Source organism: Eumetopias jubatus, unplaced genomic scaffold, assembly GCF_037043125.1.
Source record: "Eumetopias jubatus isolate StellerSeaLion01/CBP00866 unplaced genomic scaffold, mEumJub1_p1.0 scaffold_7, whole genome shotgun sequence".
In the NCBI taxonomy this organism is placed as follows: domain Eukaryota; kingdom Metazoa; phylum Chordata; class Mammalia; order Carnivora; family Otariidae; genus Eumetopias; species Eumetopias jubatus.
Window position 1 is genome coordinate 130,577,578 of NW_028274813.1, and position 17,552 is coordinate 130,595,129.

General features: G+C 36.4%; 1 protein-coding gene across 8 annotated transcripts in view; it reads left to right on the top strand.

Moving 5' to 3' along the window:
* Nucleotides 1–17,552, top strand: part of MCTP2 (multiple C2 and transmembrane domain containing 2) — a 237,219-nt gene that overhangs the window by 202,349 nt on the left and 17,318 nt on the right. For all 8 annotated transcript variants that reach the window (XM_088024958.1, XM_088024960.1, XM_088024959.1 and 5 more), the window contains one exon: nt 7,909–8,018. In XM_088024958.1, coding sequence (XP_087881084.1) covers nt 7,909–8,018 — 110 coding nt within the window. The remainder of the gene's footprint in view (nt 1–7,908; nt 8,019–17,552) is intronic.

Here is a 17,552-nt window from a genome sequence, read left to right on the forward strand (position 1 = left end):
ATAGAATAGTTGCTACTTTCGTTAAAGTTTGTACACTAGGTTGGGCAGTGAAGAGGAAGTGTGTGTGTGTGAATCAGGAACACTGAAGGAGGTGATGTTGGAGCTGAGTCTTAGGGTAGTAAGAATTACTTGTTGATCGATCACATTAATGTTCTATATTCCGCCCTTCTCACTCCCCTACCTCAAAGAAGACTAAGGGACACACACAGTAAAGTCAGCAACTACAGCTCATTGTGTGTCTACCCTACAGTAGTTATAGAAAACCACTAGCCCTGTTTGCCTTGGGGGGGGGGGTATCATGCATCTGTCAGTTGGCTCAGAGAAACCAATCTTCCTGAGGTGTGAATGCCAAATAATTATCGTAGACTATTTCCAGTTTTTCATTTGTGTTTTATCAATATCTTCTTCTGCATGTTGTTCGTTCTTTTACATTTTTCAGCCCTTCCCTATAATACCAGATGAGATTCTTATTGCAAGCCAAGAAAACATGTTGGTAAATACCAGTCGGTGTGGAAGTGCTTTCTGTAATGAACAGAGCAGTTTAAAAACCACTTAGAAATGATATTGATTTAAAATCCGGTCTGTTTTATATTCATTTCCCTAAGCAAAAGTATACTTGAGAAAGAAGTGCTCTCCTGAAAAACTACAGAATTTTACCCCCATTGAAGGAGCATATGCCATGGAGTTGGCCCTGGGCGGGGGGGGGGGGGGGGGGGGGTGCACACATGTGCATGCGCCATGGAATTGACGGGGGGGAGGGGGTGCCTGCGCATGCGTATGTGAAAGTGCATACGCACATGCGCACATCCCCCAAATCTCATGGGAAGAAGTCCTAAAGACAGTTCCCGGTGCGGTAAGCCAGGTTTTCCGAGGAATAGTTTTTAATCTCATCTATCAGAAATATTGCTTCTTATTCTTTGTTATGATGGATACTGAGATTTTGGGGATTTTTTTTGTCCTTGTGTGTTTTCCATGCTAAATTCCACTCAGTCTATTTCTGGCATTTATAATTCTTCAAGTTTTCAAATTATAGGCTTTTAATATTCCATAGGATAAAACAAACCAAACATATTCCCATTGAAAGTCCAAAGTTATATTTTTGTGCCTTTGCTCTAGAGGGCTGGAATTACTGGAAAGATCTTGAGACAGAATTTTGCATTGATCCCTTTTGGAAATGCTTCCCATCCTGTGACAAATACTACTCCATTTTTAAACATGTCAAAAAGGATTTTTTCTGACATGGTCCATTTTCAGGGCTGTCTCCCTGGTTTTGCTTAGGTAATTAATTGAGAAATGAGGATTTTTTTTTTTCCTAAATCAGAACATGTGGCAAAGAGTTAAAGTAACATACTGATTATATAATTAATTCTGAGTTGTAAATTCATTTTGATGGTGTGAATTCTCTCCCAGAGACTCCAGGCTGGTTTATTACACCTACAGTGCTGTAGTCATTGGAGCCGTGGGGGTGGCAACAAGGCCTGAAGAAGGACGAATTTGCCTCCTGATTTATTTTTGGTTTTATTTATAAAGAAAGTGCATGATTTGTTCTTAATTCTGCTGCTTTACAAACTTAGCCAAAAGACTCGGGTTTATTTTTCTCATATTTTATAAACAAATGGACAATGAAGAAAGTGGTGATCTTACATATGTGTGTGTGTGTGTGTGTGTGTGTGTGTGTGTGTGTGTGTGTATAGAATAATATACATTTTTAGGTCATAGAGATGGAGTTTGTCATCATTTTTCTTACAGTGAGGACCAGTCTTTCTTTATGGTATATCAGAAAACAAAGGAACCTTATGAAATTGGAATTCTGTATCTGAAAAGTTCCATGCTCTCATCTCTTCCATTATATTGTGATATAAGCTTTATCACGAAGTAGACCCTAAATCATGTGAATTGACTTTCACCTCACTGGTTTTTCAAGTTTGTAATAAGAAGTAAAATCCATTCTTTCTCAAATGTAGGGCTCTGAGAGTGCGGTGTGTGGTTGGTCACAATTTTTTTGTGCATTTGTTTAATCACACCAGTGGCCACCACTGTTCCACTCTTTTTATTACACATTTCCCTCTATAAATCAGAAGCTCCTATGTTAAGGAAACACACAAGCACATGTGATAACAGTTCTGTCTTTCTGAATGGATCTCTGTTACTCTTCCCAGGCAATTTGGTAGCAGACGCAGATGTAATGTTGTGTTTGCTAAACTGTTACCACCACATTCCGTGGTTCAATCTGAGACGTGTAAATAAAGCCAGCATGATGCAGATAAAACTGCCAGATGATCTTTCCATACAGCGCAGGGCAACATGAGTAGACTTGTCTTGGAAGATCATTGCTTTTGAAACTTAAATTAACCCCAATATTCTTTCAACTAGATCGAAGGTTATTCATTCTTTTATCTCTTGCATTCTCAAAAGGAAGGGACGTATGTTTATGAATTGCCTGGAGTGTACCAAGTGCTTTACATATCTTATGATACGAATGATATTTAATTCTTCAAACACTCAGTCGGAAAATGATTAGCTCTCCCTTTTCCCAGATAGCAATATCGGGATTCAGAATGGGTAAGGAATTTGCTGTGATCACAAAAACTGATAGATGACAAGACAGAGTTGAGCCCAGTTCCTTCTGACTCCTAGCCTGTTATTTACAAAATGTGTAGGCCTGGGTAGAGTTGGTTAAGTCTCATGGTTGGTTGGCCGGTTTGTTTTTCTTGTTACCTTTTCACCTGTTGGTGCAAGCAATCCCTGGTTACCCCAGCTCTTAAATATAAGAATGGAAGGGAATGTTTCTGAAATATTTTCAAAAGGCATCATTTAACATACACTCTCATGAGTATTGGGCAAAATAATGCTGGAAACAAAGACTAGGTGGTGATATGTAACTGAATGAGGAATCTCCAAATTATATATTTGATGGTACAGAAAGAGACAGAAACCCATAGACATCAAAGAAGCAAATGCCAAAGAGAGTAAGTGTGAGTTGAATACCTACCTTGTGAAATGTCCACTAGACAGTTAAGGGGCTTTTTTTTTTTTTTTTTTTTTTAAGGGGCTTCTTGTAATGGAGATACACTTGCTCTGGAGTTCTGGACTGGAATCCTATGCCACATGTCCCTATTTGCCCAGAAAATTTCCATTTGCTGTCTCTCCCCCCCATTTTGTTTAAATACTAAGTATTGTATTTAATATTTCCGTTCAAATACACTGCGATAAATTGCTTAGGCTTGTCGTTTGTGCATTCTGCTTCTGCTGTGGTTTTTCCTAGTAGCCCTGGGGTTGCATGTGCAGTGACCAGAGATCTCACATACACCCGGTTAAATCCAACAAGGGATAATAAGCAGGGATAACCCACCTATTTTCCTGACCCTTTTCAGGGGCTAAGCCACTAAAACCTAGCTTTAAAGGAAAGCTTTTGGATGGTCATTGATAAAACAAAGTGCTTTCAGATGAGTTCACCCCTTCTTGTCCCAAGTGGTGGTGGAGAAGCCTCTGATGCTCCCCAGTGCTCCCAGTCAGTCACATGGCATACCAGCCTGTTGGGGCATGGCTATTGCCAAATTTATACGATGCATAAAGCCTCCAAACTGCCAATTCTAGTGGGGTTAGTGGGGAGATGAAAAATGATAGGGTGAGTGTATGTTAAGTATATGCAGAATTTAAACAGTCCTGTGGATAAAAGAATAAAAAGTAGTCTCAACACTTTATATTTTGTTTCACTCATTCCAATGAGTAAATCTGAACTGTTTTTACTGTTTGATAAAGCTTTTTCAGTGAGTAAATAGTAAAGTCAAACTTCATGTTTAAGAAATAATCAAGTAATGATATTCTATTTGTCAAGGTAATTACCGATGAGCTAACTGATAGGTGTGTGTTTACATTTCTTGTCTGTCCCCTGGGGCCATGGTCATATCATCTGTATATGTAAACTTAAGTTACAAATCTGCTAAAGAGCCTTCAGCAGCCAGTAGTTATATTAAGAAGACCATTTCTGGAAACATGCTTTTATTTATGAAGCCGAAAAGTTGTGTTTACATCTCTCTCTGTGGGGTATGACTTTTCTTTTAGATCAAATGACTATTCTGCATTTATCTGATTTTTCCATTCCAAGGTTTCATTGTACATGTATGAAAAATGGTAAGGTAGCTATTAATGTGTTGACTCCAATAGAACTAACGTCTGAAAAATCTTGGGCAGAGTAAAATGGTGGCAGTCTTATCTGGATGCCATCAAACGATTGAAATAGAATATCAAATAAGTTAATTCTAAAATTATTTTGATTTTTTTCAACCAACATATGGAACCAAAATAAAGCTTTTTCTAGTTAGTTTTACAAATGATAAAATCTCTGACATCAGGAATGCCAACATAAATTTAACTGCAACATTTAGCATTGGGGATTATTTAATTTTGTAGGGATAGTATAAATGCAAACTTTGTTGGAGGACAGCATTATGGCTAATAAGATATTCTTACAAAATGAAGGCCTTTGTGAGGCAGAAATGTACTTGGGATTGGCCACAGTGCCTTGATTATCCATGATTGTGTACGGCTTTGGTGGTATAGTGGTGAGCATAGCTGCTTTCCATGATTGTGTACAGACAAATGATAATGCTCCATTGATTGAATTAGAAGCTGTCGTGGACACACATAAATATTTTATATATACAGTGTTGGGTAGAAACAAAGTTTTTTGTGACAAAGATATTTCAAATATAAAAAATACACTTCAGTGTGGCAACGTGTACTCTGTTTTTTTGCTGCTGGTCATCAGTTTGATTTTAGGAATGTTTGAACCTTTGAAGAGCTCTTAGTCAGCTTAAACATTTTCCAGAGCTATTGAACTCTTGTGAAAAAAGAAATCTCTTTTTGTTGCATTTGGGTCATAATCAGTTCGAAATTTTTAATCAAAATCTTCAATGACTGAAATGCTAAGTAACTTCATCTTTGAAAGCTTTTAGTGAGTGCAAGTAAATTTTAAAAGAACTGGAAAAAAAGACACTGCATTTTTTTCCCGCAAAAACAAGGAATATTCAGCACCAAGTAAACTATGAGATCAAATGTTGTACATGGTTCAATATTTAATTCTGAAGTTACCCTTTGGGATATCTCAATTTGTGGAAAAAACTTTTGATTTTTAAATAGAATAAATATCTATTTGACCCAAGAATGGAAGGAAATTGAGAAACCATTTCTTCAGCAGCATAGATTTTGTGAAACATTCAAAGGAATTACAGATACAACTTACTTGAAGTTTTGTCTTGAAAAAATGTTCAACAGAGAAAATTCATATGCAGATACAAAAAGGCAGTGCCTTTGAAAATATTTGGGCTAAAATATATATGGATCTCAGCATTTAAAAATTAAAATTGATAACGATTTTCTCCATGTAACACATTTTTTGGTGTGAGATTTCAAGGTACCTCAGTGCCTGTAGAGAGAGTATTTTCATAATTAAAATTATGATCCACAGAGTCAATTAAAGGTATCAATTTAATGACTATTAAGTGAAGCTCTGAAGATGATTAAGAACAATTTTCTGAAATATATAAAAAGATGGTATTAAAAAGGACATTCTTTTGAAAAGTACCCTGACTTGGGATTATAAACATCTATAACTAGGAAACCAGTTAAATATATGAATCTGTAGCACAAATAATCATTCTTTATGTATCATTTAAAAATGTCCAGATAACATAAATAAGTTTCATTTTAATATACGTAAAATATGTTTTTAAATTTTTTTAAGTAATGTATTTATAAAAATAAAATGAAATAATCATGTGGATTCACCAATATGATAAAATCAAGTTGATATTTGATAAATATTTCAAAAATTATGGAACTCTGGTTACTTTTACTCTTCAAAGTGTAAAGATTTGGTTGATAAATTACGATCCTGCTAGCCTAGATATGGTGGGACTCTTAGCCTTGTCTTTGAATATTAAATATGCAAACTAAAACATCAAATTCATTAAAAAGGAAAAGGACATTGAGACAATCATTTATTATTTTGGTATACTAACTTATACTTCCTTCACAACCAGAACCTTGGCATTTGAGTGTTTCATTGGGGTGTGGGGACACACACACAGACACACACAGAGTCAGTGGAACTAGGATGTTTTTATGAACTTGAGCCACATGGAAATTTGAGTCATTTTCCAAGAAATTGTTTTGACCTAAAGTCTACGCTGCTGAAAAGAGGAAGCTACTTTTGCCCTTTGGGTCAAATTCCCTGGTGCTTTCAAAATCCTCCTTTATAAACATGAATACTTATGTAGCAGACAGAGATGGGTTTTCACCATTGTGCCCATTAATAGATGTTGCTGAGCATGAATTAGGTTGCTCTGGCAGCATATCTAATTTTTAATGCAGGCTGCTTAAAGAATTAGAGGGTAAGGGAAATAAGGAATTTTAAATTGGGGTGAAAAACTACAAATGTTTTGCTAGTTTGATGTAGCAAGAGGACACAATGAGCCTGCCTTCTCCTTCTATATGGACTGCTTGGATTAAGGAGTTCAACCCAGATGGTAAGAGGTTCTTCAAACCATCCCAGCACCCTTTACTAAAGAGGGGCTGACAGTGGTGCATTCTAACCTCTGCCCTCTCTGTGGTCTGTTTCTGCCAAGTAGCTTCATAATCAAGGACAGGTGGGAGAAGGGAAGTTTGTGCTTTTGTGACATTTCTGCCATGCTGGTGCTTTTACGCACAGTGACCAGGTGGTGGATTCCCCTTCCCACCCAACTTGTTTCCAGTTTGATGGAACAGAGAATGCAAGAGGAGAGTGAAATATTTTCTTTTGCTGCACAGAAGATTATTCTTAAAATGCTCTCATAAATTTAGAAGGTTTTTCTCCATAATTTAGTACAATTCTAACTCAAGTAAAATTCTAGATAAAGAAAAATTTGAGGTTTTTGGTATTATATGTTAGATGTAGTGGCTACAATGACCCAGATAGGCAAGAGCTGAGAGGATACTAGCTAAATCCCAGTTCCAGGAGAGTTCCCAGGGAGCCTAGATTATGGTATCAGAATATAAGAAATTGTGTAAAAATACCACTCTTTCGGGAATCCTCTTTTCTCCAACATTTGAGTAATTTCTAAATTCTTTTTATAAGCATTAGCTGCCTAACATGGTAAAACACACTTGAGATTTTCTATAAGCAAAGTAAGGACAATGTTCTTAGGAGGCTGAATTCTGTTTCACATGAAGAATTGGAGACTGAGGAAGATGGGAACTTGTATTTGCTTTTACTTCTATGAAGGAAAAGCCAGTCAATCACTGAGCATCCTCCAAGGGAGTAACCTGTGTAGGATGCAATCTCTGGCAGTGACTTCGTAGTCTGCCTCCAGGTGCCTACTCTGTTTCTGAGGTGGTTGCCAAAGGATGACTGAAATGTTTGTCAGACTTGCAGTGGGTTTAAAACATGACTAAAAATGCAGCAGAGTTTGACAAAGAAGCCACAATACTAGGAAACCTATCATCTGAATTTCATGTGCTGGAAACATACCTGAAGGACTGTGAGAGGATAGGGGTAAGGTGAGCTGGCAGATAACCTTGTGAAGCCAAACAGGAAATCAGGGTCAGACAAATGGAAGGGGCTGCCAAGTTCTCTGTCAGAAGCAGTAGCTTCCACAGAGAAATGAAACTCTTGGTTCTGTGGGGCTTCCACACATCACTTCCTCACACTGAGGTAGTGACTGAAACACAATGTTGAGTGGTTGCATCTGAATGAGTGGGCAACAGTTCTTTGGAGTCAATAAATACTTTAAGTTGTGAAAAATGTGATTCATCTCTTGAGTCACTCTGTTGATCATAACCATGTTATTTTAACACGGTATAGTAATTTCTATAGTGAGACAATAAAAATGAAGTGACTGAGCTAAATCTTGCTTTTATGTTTCCTAGGAATCTGAGAAAAAGGGGTTAATTGAGAGAATCTATATGGTACAGGATATTGTTTCAACTGTTCAAAACGTCTTGGAGGAAATAGCTTCTTTTGGAGAAAGAATTAAAAAGTAAGTTCTACATTTGTGTTGTGTTTATTAGGGCAGTGGGGGTAAGAGGGTGGGGAGGGCAGGGATCAGTAAATGCAAAAACAAAAGAAACAAAAGCTACAGTGTTGGAGCAACTGTATTTATATTTGTTGGTTTGTTCTTTGGGCTTGTCAGCTTCACAGTTGGGTAGTGCCTTGGAACCGGGGTGACCATATGGCCAATTCACACCAATTGCCCCAGCATAATTAGTTCACTCTCAAAAGTATCCTCATTTGGGTGATAAATTATAGATTAAAAAAATAGAGTTTCCTATTCAGAAATAAAAAGGGAAGCAAATATGCTCTAAAATTGCCTTTTTCAACTGAAACATGGAACACAGTAAATGCTTTTTTTCTCAACTTACCAAAGAGCCATACATAGCTAGTAGCATCATGGATAGAAAGATGTGAAGTTAATTCATCACATTCATGGGTACCTTTGACGTGGGTCAACAAACTTTCTTTATGAGAGGCAGTGAGTAAATATTTTCATCTTTCTGGACCACAAGTACTCAATTCTGTTAAGTATAAAAGGCATCATTGATACCTAAACCAATGGCTGTGATATGTGTTCTAACAAAACTTTATCTACAAAAACAGGTGGCAGGCTAGAGTTGACTTAAATCCAACCCATAGCTTGCCACTTCCTACCTTAGGTCACAAGGACTAAATCTATAATGGAGTCTCAGTTGAGAAAGACTGTTTCTGTGATTCATGTTTATTTTGTTTCAGACATCATGAACTCTGTTTAACTTGGTCTTCATTTGGTACCAATGAACAGAGCAATTTAAAATTTTTTTCTTTTAATTTTAAACTTATTTCCTCCTTCAAATCCAGAATTATATCAACTGTGTTGTTCTTTCTAAAGATTCGTGGATACCCTTTTTCTTATCTTACTGTCCATTATAGTTTTTTAAGTAAAGAAGATAATATTTAGAAATTGCATGGGTAGGGGTGCCTAGGTGGCACAGTTGGTTAAGCGTCTGACTCTTGGTTTTGGCTCAGGTCATGATCTCAGGGTCATGAGATCGAGCCCTGAGTCGGGCTCCACACTCAGTGGAGAGTCTGCTTGAGATTCTCTCTCTCTCTCGCTCTCCCTCTGCCCCTCCCACTCATGTTCTCTCTTTCTCTCTAAAATAAATAAATCTTAAAAAAAAGAAATAGCATGGGCAAAGAAGAGATTAATATTAGTGCTAAAAGCCAAGGGAGAGTTCTATATATCAAGATGCAGGGGAATCAGTTTATAATGAACATTAAGAAATATAAATAGCTCATATGGGACGTTTTATGGATACTGATCTTTCTCAATTCCTTATCAAATCCAGTTGCTCTTGAGCGGCCATTTATTGTTGGCATAGTAAATGTGTTCTTTCCATTTATAAAATAAGTTAAAATCATCTTTAAACAAATTTGCTGAGTTTTACTGAATTTACATATTGCTATTCCCATTATCAATGTCTTAGAAGAAAAAGAACAGGAGGATTTTTGCTTACATATATTGATGCCTACCTAGATTTCATATAAATTGACAAATGATTTCTGAAGTCACCATCAAAATTGTTTAACAAAAACATAAGTGACAATAGGAAATAGTCAAGTGATGAGGAGGGTGTTATACTTCTTCCTTCATTCACTCATTACCTCTCAATTCTGAGTGTTGGCACTGACCTGGTCTAAGAATGAGAAATAGTCCATAAAACCATGATAATAGCAACATCAGCTCATGTCATGTGCCAGACAGACGCTATTGTAAACCCTTTACAGGTAGTAATTTCTTTAAGAAGTTGCTGACAGGAATCAGATTAAATGATTCCAACAAGCCTCTGGATTAAGGGTTGTTAGTATACCCATTTTACAGATGAGAAAATGGACTCACAGAGTGATTAACTCTGTAACTGAAGGTCACAGAACTAGTAAGCAAAGAAGCTTAGATTTGAACCTGCCCTCACTACTACCCTAGAATGCCATTTTCATCTGGGGATCTATTTTCCAGTGAGGGAGAACAGTAATAATTAGAATTCAGTTGCATTGATGCGAGGTAGAGGTGAGACAGGGTGGCAGGGGAGGTCTGACCAGCCCAGAAAGGGATGTAGGGGAGAGAAAGACAGACAGACGGGGGGCACTTCTGAAGAAGAGACATCTTATCAGCATGTTTGACAACAGGAAGAGATAGTTGAGCAAAGAGTTAATGGGGACTTCAGTAGGTGGGAGACTGCAAAGATTCGAAGCTCGAGACCGTGCTAGATCCAGGGAGATGATTGGGGTTTAGTATATCTGTGTGACAGTGGGTGGTAGTCTAGTGCTTGAAGGTGAGGCAGATCATACAGAGCCCTGAGTGGGTAGAAAAAGTCCGTGAGAGAAAACTGGATGAGGGACATTCTGGCAGCATGAAGGGTAAGAGGATGTGGAGCGGGGGCAAGACTGAGGAAGGAAGGCCGTGGCGTTTGGTAAAACCGTCTCCATGCTTGAAGGTCTCTAGTAGACAAATGTGGCTGTTGTGCGGTTGATAATGGTCAAAGAAATGTGTTTGATGAGGGAAGAAGGAAGGGTGATTTAAACAGGCCCCCATCTCTGAAGTGCCCAGCACAGCTGTGGTGGCCATGTCGGAGACGTATTTTCAGCCATGAACAGAGTACTGTTCTGACAGGAAGGAAGGCGCATAAGGCTTCACTCCTATTAATTCTTTGGCCATTCATTACCACAGTGACCTTAAAGTTCCTGCTGGGCATTCAAGTGGGATGGCATGTGTAACTCCATTGGAATTCCATTGTAATTCAGTGTTGAAGGACCAGGAGAACTTTTACCCAACTTCTGGCAACTAGTAAATAAGTAAGCTTGCATAAAACTCAGAGCAAGGCTTTCCAGTTACTGCCCCGGAAGACCCCAATCGTATTGCATTTACATGGAACAAGCTATATTTTCTTTTTTCTACTCTTCTCTACTTTCTCTCTAATTACCTTCTCTAATATTATACAAATTTCAAATGTAGGTCTATAACAGGCTAAAATATTTACTGAACATGGTGCATCTATATTATCTCAGGAGGCTGGATGGATCAGAAGGGGGCTATATTTTATATGTCCTCTCATTATGGAGTGTTGCCTTCAACACTTGTATCTTTGAGGGGTTAAGGAAATCTCCACGGAGGAGATAATGAGAAACCTAGAACAGGGAAGTCATCCCTGCAAATGCTCCAGAGTCAGGTTTGGAAGCCACATTCATTGGAAGGAGAGCTTCTCTAGATGGGAAGTGATGTTGAGAAGTACTAGGCACTAAATATGAGGAAGAAGGTTAAGTGCAGCTTGAATCATGGTGAAGACAAAGGGAGTGATAGACTGATTCACCTTCTGTTCACTCAGAGAGTGGTATGTCGAAAGGAACATAGAATGAAGGCAGAAAGACAAAAGAGAGGGCCAGACATGAGGTATGAGGAGAAGGTTCACAAGCTAGAGTCAAAACCATGCCTCGTGAACGAAAGCATCACCGTGGGGTCCATTACAAAAGAATAATCTGTATAGGATTATATGATCAGTCATTTCTGTTTCCAGGGGCAGAAGAGTCAGAAGACCTCATTTGTCTTAGCCTCGGAAGTGAGGAAAATCAAGGTTCCATGGGCATAAAGGTCAACTAGCGGGACACCCAGCTGGGGGAGGAAATATAGGATGGAGCTGTTACCCCCCTTACTGGATATGGTCACAGTCATTTTTGTTTACTGCTTTGGAACTTTGAAAATGATATTCTTAGGACATGTTACTAAGCCTGAATGGTTGAATGAAGGAAGGGGATTCACTGATTTTTTTTTTCATTAATTGAAAGGTTTGGCTCATTTGTCTTATTACTGTCCCAAGTCAGGGATTCCTTTTTTAGGAATTTAGGGAGCTCTCAAGTTAGGAAAACTAGGGAAGTCTGTGAAAATGTTCAACGAAGTGTTTGATTTTGAGATAGAAAGGGTTTTTTTTAACCTTGGGTGTTCTGTGGAAACCAGTCCAGGCTACTCCATGTTAATGGAGAGAAGGTCTAGTAAGTTCTTGAGTGTTAGAGGAATTACAGTGTAATGTCTTTGATCTAAGTCCTCAGTATAAACAAGAGTATTAAATGAGCAAAATGTACCTTTTTACATTTTCTACAGTGCCTACTGTAGAGGCAGTGAGTGTGGGCTCTTGAGCTGACTTTCTGAATTCAGATCCTAATTCTGTCACTTGTACTGAGAGTAAGTGATTTGGTGCCAGTTATTTAACTTTTATGACTCAGAGTCCTCATTTCTAGAATGGGAGTAATAATTATTCCTACTTCATAACATTTTTGGGAGAATTAAATGAATTAGCGCATATAAAGAGCTCAGACTAGTGGATGGCATGTATTACTCACTTAAGAATATTGACTATTAGGAATATTATTTTTGGCAAAATGCCTTGACTTTCTTTTTCTGTGTCTTAAATTTAAAAAAAAATTAAAAGTGAATGTCTCCCTTTTTAAAAAAAAAAACTTTTAAGCACTTTCCCCTAAAATTGTGGGGAAAACGCAAGAGTTAACTGACTTGGCTGTTGGGAGAGCGAATCTGACAGGGTGTCTGTGAGGGTTTCTGTGAGAGTGTCTGATACACATCCTCATTAGAAATGAAGCATCCAACACTAATACCCATGACATACCACACACTTGCACACACAAACAACTATTGAGATCTTTATAAGGATTAATTGGAAAATAATTGACATCTTGATAAAATTTTAAGTTTTCTAATATAGTCTTCTATTTAGGTCATTTTGAATTTATTTCAATATTATTTTAGAGTTTTATGTATAGAAGTTTGACACACTTTTGTGAGATATATTCCCAAATACTTGATTTGTTTCATTATATTTTAAATGGTATCTTTTTTTTCAGATTTCATTTTCTACTTGTTTGCTACCAGGATATAGAAATAAATTAATTTTCTTACATTGACTTTCTATCTATAAATTTTGGTAAACTTAGTTATCTTAATTTTTATCTGAAGACTATTCTAGATTTTCTATTGCATAAACATATTATCTAGGAATAATTTTTCTTCCTTATTTTCCAATCCTTATACATTTTTCTATGTTTTCTTGCTTTATTGTACCAGCTACTAGCTCCAGTACCATGTTGAACAGAATTGGTGTTGGTGAACATTCTTTTCTCCTGTATGATACCAGAGAAAAAACTTTCAACATTTTACCCTAAGAAAGATATTTGCTATAGGGATTTGTACAGACGCTTTATCAGATTAAAGAAGTTCCCTTTTATTCTTAGTTTACTAAGACTTTTTATTGTGAATGTGAACTTTGTCAAACTTTTTTCCTACATTCATTGGGATGATAATTTTCTCTCCTTTATTTTTGCTAATATGGTCTGTTATTGTTTTTGATTTTTAAATATTAAGCCAATCTTCCACTTATGGAATAAACCCAACTTTGCCACGGTATACACTCTCTTCATATGTTGCTATATTTTATTTACTACTACGTTGCGTAGGATTTTTGCAGCTATCATCATTAATGAGATTTAAGCTGTAATTTTCTCTTCTTAAATTCCTTATGGAGAGATTATTCTAGGCTCCAACAACAGGTGGGAGTGTTCTCTCTTTATCATTATTTGGAAGAGTACATAAGCCTGGTGTCATTACTTCCTTTAAGATTCAATAGAATTTGCTGGTGAAGCCTCTGGGCCTGGAGTTTTCTTTTAGGAAAGGTTTTAATTGAATATTCCATTTTTGTAAAATATATAGGTGTGTTTAGCCATTCTGTTTCTTCTCACATCTGTTTCTGTAAGCTGTCCTTTTCTGGAGTTTGCCTGTTTCATTTAAATTCTCTACTTTTTGATATAAACTTAATAAAATTCTCTTTTATTTAATAAAATCCTTCCCTTAATGTCAGTAGGATCTGTAGCATTGTCCACTTTTTTATGCTTGATAATTTTTTAAAGGGGGAGGTGGGCAGAGGGAGAGAAAGTCTTAAGCAGGCTCCATGACTAGCACGGAACCTGACGTGGGGCTCATTCTCACAACTCTGAGATCATGACCTGAGCCAAAATCAAGAGTCGGCTGCTTACCTTTAATCAGAAGTAATAACACAATTATGAAATTTATAAAATCATTTGGGATAACCACAAAAAACAATTATTCGTAACAAATAAAGACTTTCTAGGAAGAAAAAAAAAAAGTCGGCTGCTTAACAGACTGAGCTACCCAGGCACCTCTATGCTTGCTGTTAATTGTGTTTTCCCTTCTTTCTTGATGGGGATTTATTAATTATGTTAGTCTTTAGAAAGAACTGTCATTGACCTTTGTGAATCTTCCTTGCTACCTGTTTTCTTTTTCATTAATTACTAGTACTCTTATTTTTATTCCTTTCTTCCTTTTACTTTACTTGGGATTAATTTAGTATTTTTTTTTCTAACTCTTTAAGATAGATCACTGAATTATTTACTTTCAATTATTCTCTTTTCCAAGCATTTAAAGAACATTTAAAGCTCTACAACTGCCTGTAAGCATAACTTAAGCTCCAGGCCAGATATTTTGGTGTTGATATTTTTATTATGATTCAAGTTCAGTAAAAACTTTTTTTTTAATTTTCTATTTTTATTTCTTCCTTGGGAAAGAAATATATTGCATAATTTCCAAGTACATGGAGATTTTCTGGTTATCTTTTTGTTCCTGATTTCTAACTTAATTGCTTTATGGTCAGAAAATATTGATCAAGAAAATGGCCTACTTCTGTAAACTTTCCATGTGAGCTTGGAAAGGTTATTGAGTGTATTGTGTATGTGTGTGTGTGTGTGTATGCACATATGTATGCATTGATTAATTTTGTTGATTGTGTTCAATCTTTTGTATTTACACTGATTTTTATTTTTGGTTGACTTCTTATATCAATTACTTAGAGATGTATATTAAAAGTTTCCACTGTGGGGGCACCTGGGTGGCTCAGTCGTTAAGCATCTGCTTTCAGCTCAGGTCATGATCCTAGGTTCCTGGGATCGAGCCCCATGTCCGGCTCCCTGCTTGGCAGGAAGCTTGCTTCTCCCTCTCCCACTCCCCCTGCTTGTGTTCCTGATTTCTCTCTCTCTGTCAAATAAATAAATAAAATCTTAAAAAAAAAAAAAAAAACTTTCTACTGTGGATTTATCTATATCTCCATGTAGCTTGGTCAGTTTTTGCTTTCTCTATTCTAAAGCTATGTTATTTGGGTTGTATCTTTTATTTTAAAGATTTTATTTATTTAAGGAGAGTGAGTGAGCAGGGGGGAAGGGCAGAGAGCATCTCAAGCAGACTCCACGCTGAGCACAGAGCCCAACATGGGACTCGATCTTACAACCCTGAGATTAGGACCTGAGCTGAAATCAAGGGTCAGATGCTTAACCGACTGAGTCACCAAGTGCCCCTGGGTTGTACATATTAAAATTGTTATATTTTCCTGGTGAATTGGATCATTAATAGGAGGTGACCTACTTATATCTAAGCAATAAATGAAATTTTGTCTTAATATCTTAACTAGTAATAATATGGCTATACTATCTCCTGCTTGTTGGTTTCTTCATAGTATATACTTTCCTATTATTTTCTTTCAACCTGTCTGTTTATGTTTTAGATCTCTTTCTTGTTTCTGACAATCACTATCTTTTAATTGTACCATGTAGTCCATTCAAATTTAATGTGGTTACTAATATATTTAGATTAAATTTGTGGTTTTTATTGTTTTCTTTGTCCTTGTTCTGAGTGTTTTTTTTTTTTTTCTCATCTGTATTTTTTTATCTATTTGCTCAGAATGTAAGGACTCTTTTGCTGTTCTTTTAGTTCCTTAAAGTTTATAGCATGACTCACCACAGCCTAATATAAATTGTTAACTTTTATTGTCTTTCCAGTCAGGATCCTTCTTAATCTGTGGTATCTATCCATTGATTTGTATCCAGAATCTGCTACTATGTCTCTGCTTTCAAAAAACAAAACAAACAAACAAAAAAATTAAGGCATAAAGGTTGATGTTTGTGTTTACTTATTTAATTGTAATTGATTCCATATCTTTTTATTTTTATTATAAACATGGTATACATCCATTATAAAAGTAACCAAACAGAATGCCCCCTTTATTCTCTATACTTCCTTTTCTTCCACTTCTTTCCATCATATTGAACTACCATTAACAACTTAGAGTATATACATCAGAGGTTTTTTTTTCAGGATAAAAATCTATATATATGGTATTTGTACATCTGTAAATTTATTAATAAATGCATATATATGCATATGCATATATATATTTATATATACAATACCCACATTTATTTATGCAGTTTATTTTTTCACTGTATATAGCTTTGAACCTCTGTGTTGGGGGGTAGGGGTGTTTGTGTGGTTGTCCTTTTTATGATCTCATTGTTTTTTAAAGATAGATACAGCTGCAACTTCATGCTAAGAAAAAGAGATTAGAATAAAGGTTATCTAAGTCTGTGTACATAGTAGATGCTTAATAAATGCTGAATTGAACAAAACAAAAATCTGCATAATACTACAGAGTAGAAATCTATTTAGATTTTTCCCTTTATTTAGATATTGTGCTATTAATGATACTGAAGCTATTTCCTTTTTTAACAACTAGCAGCCATTACTGTGATTGTCATGCACTGCCCCTTGTGCAAGGAGATCTGTAGGCTTAACGTCCTGCCATGGCATAATTTGGAGCATTAGGGAGTCCATATAACATTTCTCCAAATGTGAAATCGTCCTCCAAAAAGTTCAATTAGAAGTTTTACTATGGAAGAGAGTAGTCAGAAATGGACCAATGTATATGTATAAATTTAGGATAGCGTAGAAAAAGGCATGAGGAAAGAGTGGGAAAAATATCAATTATTCAGTTTGTTGGTGTCAAGTTGCTGGACTGGGGAAGTCTTTGGTAAGTGCTACCAAATCTAGAAATCAACCAGGAAAAAAAAATTGATAAATTTGGTCATGTAAAATAAATAATTTTATATTTAAAAATATATAAACCAGACCAAAAAAAGACAAGAAAGCAACACATTGGGAAAAGCACTGAACAAATATGACCAAGGACTGATTTCTTTAGTATCCAAAGAGATATTTTAGGTCACTGAGGAAAAAGTCAAGCAAAAACAGCTCAAGGCACAATAGACAAATTGTAACTGCTTTCCATTTTCTGAGTTTTTACAATGTGCTAAAAACAGAATGGGCTATCTACCTTAAATGCAAGTTCTTATTTAATTCTGGCACAACTCTATGATAGAGGTACTATTATTATTCACATTTTGCAGAGCAGAAATGTTGGTGCAGAATGATTAAATCACTTTTCTGTAGCTTATTAGAGATGGAACCTGAACTCAATCCAATGTCAGTATGCTTAAAATTCCGTTTTCTTTTTTTTTTTAAAGATTTTATTTATTTACTCATGAAAGACAGAGAGAGAGAGAGAGAGAGGCAGAGGGAGAAGCAGGCTCCCAAGGAGCAGGGAGCCCAACGTGGGACTCGATCCCAGGACCCTGGGAT